This window comes from Lipotes vexillifer, unplaced genomic scaffold (assembly GCF_000442215.2).
Source record: "Lipotes vexillifer unplaced genomic scaffold, Lipotes_vexillifer_v1.1 scaffold655, whole genome shotgun sequence".
NCBI lineage: Eukaryota > Metazoa > Chordata > Mammalia > Artiodactyla > Lipotidae > Lipotes > Lipotes vexillifer.
The window spans coordinates 1,187,188-1,196,032 of record NW_006788208.1 but is presented as its reverse complement, the minus strand read 5'-3'; the positions used below and the strand labels follow the sequence as shown (position 1 = coordinate 1,196,032).

The 8,845-nt window shown below is 43.5% G+C and overlaps 1 protein-coding gene across 1 annotated transcript in view; it reads right to left on the bottom strand.

The window, feature by feature from the left end:
- FGF14 (fibroblast growth factor 14) overlaps positions 1-1,689 on the bottom strand; it is a 638,070-nt gene extending 636,381 nt beyond the window's left edge. The window contains exon 1 of the mRNA XM_007461523.1: positions 1,392-1,689. Within this exon, the coding sequence (XP_007461585.1) occupies positions 1,392-1,599 (208 nt within the window). The 5' untranslated portion in view covers positions 1,600-1,689. The remainder of the gene's footprint in view (positions 1-1,391) is intronic.
- Between the last annotated feature and the right edge of the window lie 7,156 nt (positions 1,690-8,845).

The following is an 8,845-nucleotide window of genomic DNA, read 5'->3' as shown; positions in this document are numbered from 1 at the left end:
CCCCTCCCCCCTCCTCCTCCTCCGGATCCCCGGCACCCGCAGGCGGCAGCTCACTGGGAGCGCGCCGCCCAACTAGGCTGCATTAGGCAGCTTCGGAGGCAGGGAGGCGGCAGCCACTTGCTGCCCGGCCGCTGGGGCTCCGGGTGCCAGCGCGGCCCCTGGTGGAGCTCGGGGTGTCAGAGCGCCCGCGGGGAGCCATGATCTACTACACCGCAGTGCCAGCGTCAGGAGCCTCAGACACCCGGGCTGCCACTGCAGGACGGCCAGGGCCGCGCCCCTAACAGGGCCCCAGACATAGAACACCCAGCCCGGGTCCCTCCCTGGCCTGAAGCGAACCGGGGGACACCACACACCCCCTGCCGCCGGGGCGCGCGGCTCCCGGACTCGCTGCGCCCAGCCTCCTCGCCCGTGCGCCGCCTCCGCCACGCAGCCCTCCGGCCTGGCCTCCCCGGGCTTGCCCACAGCTCCGCGGCCGCCCCCAAACGCCTCAGACTGAGATAGCGGGAAGTGAATCCCGGGGACCCGACTCCCCGAATCACCTGCATTTGCATTTCTTATGTAATGTACTGCAAGTTTCTTGGTTGGAGCCTTTTGGAATGGGGGCGCACGATCACCAGGAGGCTGAAGCAGGGACCCGGGGCCAGGCTCATCCCACCTGGGGTACCCAGACGCCGGGCTAGGACACTGCTTTTTAAAAGGGAGGTTTAAATTACATATACTAGAGAGACCGGGCTTGTCTGTTCCGTCTGGGGTTCCCTCCCGGCATGAGCCCTGCTCAAGTTTTCCTAGCGGCAGGAGTGTCGGAGGCAGACGGGGGAAGGAGTTCATACTTCGGCACGCGGAGCTAGACGGGGGCGGGAGGCGGGGGTTGACGGAGGAGCGGGGCCGCGACGGAGGGGGCCTCTTTCCTTTGGTGAAGGTGATGGGGTGGCGAATATTGTGCAAGCTACTCAGAAAGTCTAAAGCAGGTTCTCGGCACCGAGCTACGTCCCCAGACCTGCAGCACGAGTCAGGGGAGCTCGCGGTTCTTTCTCCTGGCAACTACCGAAGCTTCAACTGCCTCGGGCCAAACCTTAAGCCATAAACCCTTCAATATTCCACTAAACATCGTCACCAGATACATTCCAAAAAAAGAAAAGAAAAAAAAAGTTTCCTCCTCCCTCCTAGTGATGGATTGTGTCACAGCCAAGAGATGCTGGTAATGATTTGGGGCTCACAGACGCCGATCCAGCTGTTACTTGTTTATCCACGCAACACCTCTATACACAACACTGTCCTGGTCCTTCTCTGTTTCCCCTGCCTTCCTGCATAGCCGAACTGCAGATCTAGCTCAATGAGCAACAGACAGGTTATTATGAGGAAAAACATAACATGATGCATGTTTTGCTTACCAGTTGGGTTCTTGTTTTTCTTAAGACTCTTGCCACAAAGACACTGCAGCATATGCGTTCCTTTGCTGAAAATGTTCCAAAGAAACCACATTGATTTGGGCGAAAAGCAATCCAGCAGCTTAGACACCCTGAGAAAGAAGAGATCCTTGTGGTTGCATAATAATAATTTGAAATCAGTTCTCCTGAAGAGGGGCACCGGTTTTACCATAGGAAAAACGATAATATTCCGGATCTTCTCCCAGTTTTTTCCCCTCACGTGGTATATTTCTTTGAGACTTCTCAGAGATTGTTTTTTTTCGGCCAGGGTGAATGATTTATCCCCTTGATCACCACTGGATTATTACCAAAGGGTTGGCAAAAAAATCCTTTTTCAGCATGAAGCCAAACAAAAAAGCAAAGAAATCCCAACTGAGACCAGAACTAATCAGGGAGAACAGTAATGCACAAAAGATCCCCAAAGAGAAAACCATAGCCTTTTAGTTGATCGCTATGAAGCTGGGTGAGTCTGCAGGAGTCAAAGCAGGATTCATCTCACTGAGAGAAGACTGCCATTGTGTAGTCCCTAGGAGAGAAGGAAAGGAGAAAAAAAAAAAAAAAAAGGAAAGAAAGAAAGAAAGAAAAAAGAAAAAGAAAGAAAAAACCACCAGCACACATACACACACCAATACCACCTCCGAGTCGGACAGCCGAAGACACAGCCTCCCTTCTCCCAGTGTCGATTTTTTTTTTATAATCAATCGCCAGTGCTCAGGGGGATCGGACTGAACCTGCAGTTCTCAACCACCACGAAGAAAAGATGCAAATATAGGTGACCCCTCCCCTGGTCAGGCTGGTAGTAGGTAGAGAGCGCCTCGGATCCCCTGCCGCCTTCCTCTCTCTCTCTCCCAGTTTCCAACAACGGTGAGCATAAGGAAAATCTCCCCTCCGGATTCCTCGCCCAGCCTTGGATGTGAGTTACCGGCATTAGGGGGAGGAGGAGGGGTTGAAGTTTGCATTGAAAAGACTGGCTTTCCATGACGTAGCCACGTGCTTTCAGACCCGTCACCAGTGAGATGCTTCCACCCGCCCGGGGAGGGCAGTGTCACTGCAGTCTCTCCGCTGGTTCCCCTCTCGAAGTCCCCCACCACTAGCATCCAGCCACAGCCCCACTATTTGACCCTCTCCCTCCTCTGCCCGGCATGATTAGCTTGCTGCTTGCTCTCAGCCAGCTAGCAGAGCCTTCTCTTACAAGTGAATTTCGAAAAGGAAAATTAATTATAATTAGTAAACCTTAAAAAATACACAGGGTGGAGAGGAGGCAGGGGTTTAAATAGAAACAGTAGTTTAGTACCACACTCCTTGGCCAAAATTAGTTCCACCTTACATTTTCAAAAGCCGCATCTACAGCATCTAAAACATTAAGGACAACTCAAGTTCCTCTAGTTATTATTTGAATCCTACTTAAAGCACTGTTTGAAAAATATACACTAGGCATATGACAAATATGTACTTGCAGAAACAAGTACTGTTCAAAGGGCAAGCACTAAAATCGGGGCGACAAACTCTACTTTGCTGAGGAGGGTCATATGCCAATGAGAACATTTATGCCTTTTCTAGACAGACAATCTATTATCTTCAAATTTTTTTTGGTACAGAAAGCACTCTGCTTGATTCACACACTAATTCATTGCCTGTTTCTGCACCCATTAATTGAACTAACACTGAGTTCACCCCCGTTCACTTAGCTACACTAATATACAACCTTATCACCGGCCACCACGATCTAACCTAACAAAATGGACAAAATTTCTCTTTCATCAAGATGCAACCCAACTCCCTAATTTCCCAGAAAATCAAAAGATTTAGGGCAAAGCTATTGATTTATCTTATTTAGGAAAAAATACAATGTACAAAATAGTACAAACTATTTCAAAGAATAATATAACAAACTCCAGTGTACTTGCTAGTCAAAATTAATAAATGTTAGCATTTCATATTTGTGAAATGAGCATTTTGGAAAAGTAAAATTGACCACTCTCACTGCTGTTAGGCAAATGAATTAACGTTATGCCAGTTTATTTCCACTTTTATGGGAAAATTGACATAAAATGTTTAATTTTTTAAAATGTATTTAGAAGCTCCATCTTAATTTCAAAAAATTAAAACTACTAGGGCTTCCCTGGTGGCGCTGTGGTTGAGAGTCCGCCTGCCGATGCAGGGGACGCGGGTTCGTGCCCTGGTCCGGGAGGATGCCACATGCCGCGGAGCGGCTGGGCCCGTGAGCCGTGGCCGCTGAGCCTGCGCGTCCAGAGCTTGTGCTCCGCAACGGGAGAGGCCACAGCAGTGAGAGGCCCGCGTGCCGCAAAAAAAAAAAAAAAAAAAAATTAAAACTACTACCTCTACTGCATGGAATATCAAACTATCTTATAAACAAATAGATGTAGATCTATGTTGTTGAGGACTGATTTTAAAGAAAATTAACTTCTTAATTATCAGTTATCAAAATATGAAAATGTAATAAACAACTTTCCCACTGCTAGTGTTTTCTAATATTTAGGAGGAATTTTGAGATGCCAAAATTTGTATCCAATATCTTGAACCCTTTGGGGAAATGTCAGTTGATTTTAAGCAAGATGGAAGAGGAATTTAACACAAGCAAATTTTATGAAAGTTAAGAAACTTGAAAGTTAAATATGGATGTCCTCAGTGTGCCTAAGGCATCATGTCATACAGCTTAAAGAAATTACTAAGATTAATTGCAGTCTCAATCAAGTTTGGGAAGTAAGGAAAGAGAGAATAATAAAAGTCCACAGATTTAACATCAAATAACTTAGAATCAGGCTGAAAAAGAAATTGAAGAGCGGGATTCTTTTTTGAGAGAGGTAAAATGGAATAGCATTGCCAATTCATTAGGAAAGGATTTTTGATATCAATCAATCAGGGTCACTTACCACATGCTGCTTTTATAACATTCTGGTGTCCTGTCAGGGGTTCCAGAATATCCCAACATATTACCACTGGACATATGCCAGAGAGACAGTTGGATAAAAAATATTCTCCAGTAAGGTCTTCTGAACTCACACAGCTCGAAGGTTCTGTAAAAGCTTACTGAGTTCCCTGGGGTATTTCACAAGTAAAATCGGGGGACCTGTTCGGTAACTACTGTATCTTTCCATATGCTAAGTTTGTGTAGACAGAGTATTTCTCAAACGAGCTCTTCTTGCATTTCCAAATTGGACTCTCTTCTCTACGTTGTGACAGTGAATTTGATCCCTATTAAAATAGAGAATGATTGAATGAATGCCAGAAAGCTATGATTTGTTTTGTATTGGTGGAAAACTTATTACTTCTTTGTCCTGTGACCTAAGGAACAACATAAAAGGTAATTAATTGTGACTACTATTTACAGAGAATCTATTACGTCAGCCACTGTGTTGGTTGCTTCTCTTCTTTTATGCTATTTAAGGAAGGAGAAATCTTTTCTTACAATGAATGAAATTTCTATAGTTTTTTTCTATATTTATTGACACGTTATTTATTTACATTACATAGGCTATAAATCACATTATTAAACAAACAAAAAATACCAAGTACTTTTGTCTGAAAAAGATGGCCTAACACTGATTCAGGTCACCTTTGTTCCAAGGGAGTTATCATTTCTAATGAGCTCTGAGTGACCCAGTTTAATTATTCAACCAATATTTATTGAGCATTTACCCTGTGAAAGTAACTGTACAAGACTCCATGGTGCATGCTAATTCATAAAATTAAGCCAGATTTCCAGTTACACGATAAAGAAGACCAAGGGTGGTTTGCCTCCAGTTTAGGGATGATCCAAAGATACTCACACCAATCTGAGTTCAGACCGTTAAGTTTTGTTTTGGAAGACATCAAAATATTTACATACCCTTTGCCATGCTACATTCAAATCAATAATAGATGATAAAAACAGAAATTATTAGAAAGTAAATGTAAGCTTTTGCACCAAAGAGAATAAGGAAAATCTCATGGTAACTGTAAAATTGACAGTAACATCTGTAGTATATATAGGTAGAGAAAAAAATCTTAAAAGACTGTGTTGCCATAAGGCTCAAGTAAAATAAACCCAGTACTTACAATCAAGTTCACTTAAAAATTAAATTTACATTCAGCATATTAGAGTAAGCAAACCTAAAGGTAAGTGTAATGACCATAACATGATAAAATATACATTTTATTTTAATATAGGACATATAAATTCATGAGATTAGTCATCAAAAATCTTTGTAACTAACTTACCATGCTTTTTCTAATTGTCCCCAAGTTACTTTTCTACTTCATTCTTCCTTTTAGCCATAAAATCCCACCCCTGCCACACTTTTGGAAAGGTACATGGATATCCAAACAGACACTAATTCCCAGCTCCCTTGCAGTTCAGTAGGGTCGTGTGACTAGATTCTGACCAATGAGCTGTGAGCAGAAGTGCTGTGTTCAACTTCCGGGTCACATTCTCCAAAGGAAGCTGCTCGTCTTCCACTTCTCTTTTTTCTCTTTCTTATGAGCTGAAAGGGATGGTGTGAGCGGCTCTGAGAGCGTGGACAGGAACACACCCCAGGAATGAAGTACCGAGATAGGAGAAACCCAGGACCATGGACAGAACAGCCAACCTATCCCGGATTGGCTACCTGCCTCTGTTCTGTTAGATGACAGAAAAAGAAACTTTTATTTTGTTTGAGCCACTGTATTTTTGTGTGACTCTGTTACAGCAGCTTATCCTCCCTACTGTCTTATGGACTGGTCTGGTATTAGTAACAATACACCTAAATATTTGGCTTATTTACTTATATTAAAAGGATAAAGAACACAAGTACATCACATATAACCTGTGGATTGATTCACAGGCTGCCACTCTCCTTTCCAATCACTGTCACAGCTACTGATCTCTTAGCTGCCTCTTACAAGCCACTCTTGCTTATCCTCACCAGCAGTGCAAACGTCCCATTGTCAGATCTTACTTCCCCTTGTCCCCTCTGCCCTGCTCCCTGCCCATTGGATGTAGCCTGTGACAGTTCAGAGCTTATGATCATGACAATAAAGGAGAAGAAAGACAGAGGGAAGAGTGATTGGAAGAAGAGTTGGTCAGAAAAGGAAAAAGAAGACCAATGCGTAGACAAGGATCTCAGTGTCTTTACCGTGGAAACCTTTTTCGAAAAGATGGTGCCTTTTTTGATTTGCACACTTATTCCTTCTCTGTTGTTGATGTTAACAATTATTATCATGTTTTAAGGACAAATTCTCCATTTCACATCACTGAACTACTCAGTAGTACCGCTTTCTTCTTCTCTCCGTGTTCCTCCATTGGCTCCTGGTGTACAATCTCTGCTCCTCCCTCTTGGAGGGGATAGTCTGGAAAGGGAACTTCAGTCCTTCTCTCTGCCACCTCCCAACCTCTCAGTGAAAATGGAACGACTTAAGTGATCCAGCCCTCTCCCTCTCTCTCTCTCTCTCTCCCTGTCTCTCTTTGGATCTGCCTGCCTACAAAATGTTTTCAGACTACTCTGCTTCAGTTTCTCGTTGCAGGAAGCATTGGGTCAGCCTGGTAGCCCACAGCCCGTCTTCTAGAAGCAGGCCTGGAGACTGATCTGCCTCTGAACTCTTTATGAGGTCTCGTAGACGCCATCATCCGTGCCCCATGTACACCCCTTTCATTCTATCACATCAGTGTGCTCTGGTTGGCTTTCACCTTCCAGTATCTCCATCTTTGAACCTGAGGAATTTTTTCAAACCACAGAAGTCCCCTGTGCCCAGGCACTTACAGAATTAGCACACCCTAGGAGAACTCCTCCATTACTAAACACCCAGCTCCCTTACCCCTTGGGAGGGATAATGATGAGGCATGTGTTTTATATTCTTTCCCAAAGTTTTCCTGTGGAATTAAGACACAGTCTCTCACCAGGAGAGTTGGCTTAACACGTCATTGGCCCTCTCCCCTTCCTTACACCCTCCATCCCTTGCGCATCTACTGTGTTCTTTCATAAATAAACTACTTGTGTTAGAATCTTCGTTCTCTGTGGAAACTCAAACCAAGACAGGGTTGCAGAGGGAAGGCAGGGGTTCTGGGTAAATGTGCCTGCTCTCCAGATCCAAACTCTTCCTTGCGCAGTCAATGCAATATTCAGATGTGGGGGAAATGGTTAGAGAAACCAATTCTTGCCCACAGGTTCAATTTCATTCCCCAAAGCAACCTTTTCGTAATAAAACTAGTATTTTTATTTCCATCTTTCTAACTTGTGTGACCATATTTCTGAACTGAATCTGAACTCAGAAGTGGAGGGAAGAGGGAGAATTAATTATCACCTCTTAAGACCTCCCCACACTGCTAGAAAGAAACATAAGAAAAAATTCTCCTCTTTGCTCCTGTTATGCTGGCTTTGTTCCTATTATGCTGGTGAGTATAACAATAAAACTGTGAGGAACCAGCCAACAGATACAGGCCAAAGCAGGTGAAACCCCTTGAGTCCTCAGAAACATGAGCTTCTCTTGGCAAAATGCCACAAGGCTTCATTTCTCACCTACAGGAACTTTATCTCAGTCCACACAGATATGCCTGACAGTACAGCCCTAATTTCCTGTACAGCCCGGTAAGAGTCCAGAGGACCCTTCTTTGCCTCCTCTGAGGCAGGTAGGAGTTCACTTTATACAAGTAGAATTGGCCCTAAACAATTTGAGGACCTGTGCAGCCTGGCCCATTGCATCAAAGTCTCTGGACATTTATAACCCATGTTTTCTATTGATACACATATTAAACCTTCTTTAATGTGATTTAAATTCAATATGAATTAAACATCTTTACTAAAACCAAATCAAAGCAATGGTAACTTTATACAACTACTCCAAACAACACTCTACTTTCTCCCACTAATCCCAAATTTTGTTATGCCTTATTCTAGGGAAGTATGTCCTCAGTTGAAAAGCATTGTCATCCATGATTTGAAATGTTCTAAGGCGAAACTACATCTTCTCTATGTGGAAACTGGTCCTTAATCTCTATAACTATTGAATAAGACAACTTTGAGGGTACCACTTTAAATTTACAGGAGAAACTTGTCCACTAAACTTTCTCATTTGGGCAGAGATTTGTATATTTCAAAATTCAGAATATTATTTGTCCTGGACAATAGTTCACTTTATAAAATGTAGATAACTGCAGAACAAGAATAACAGTATTGAATATGTGCCTGAAGAGAAGAGGTACATCCCTCATTCTCAGCTTTTCCATTAGCTCCAAGTCCCCAGTTCCCATATTAAAACACTTTGAAAGTCTAATATATCAGATGGTTTCAGTTTTCCTTACTGATCTCAGATGTATACATTGTTTTCTCTGCCTAGATTCTGGGTACCTGGTACCTCATTGATAAACAATTCCCTTTGAGTTTGGGATGGTAAACTTAATAATACCTAAACATCTGGTGTCATAACGCAACCTTCAATTCAGT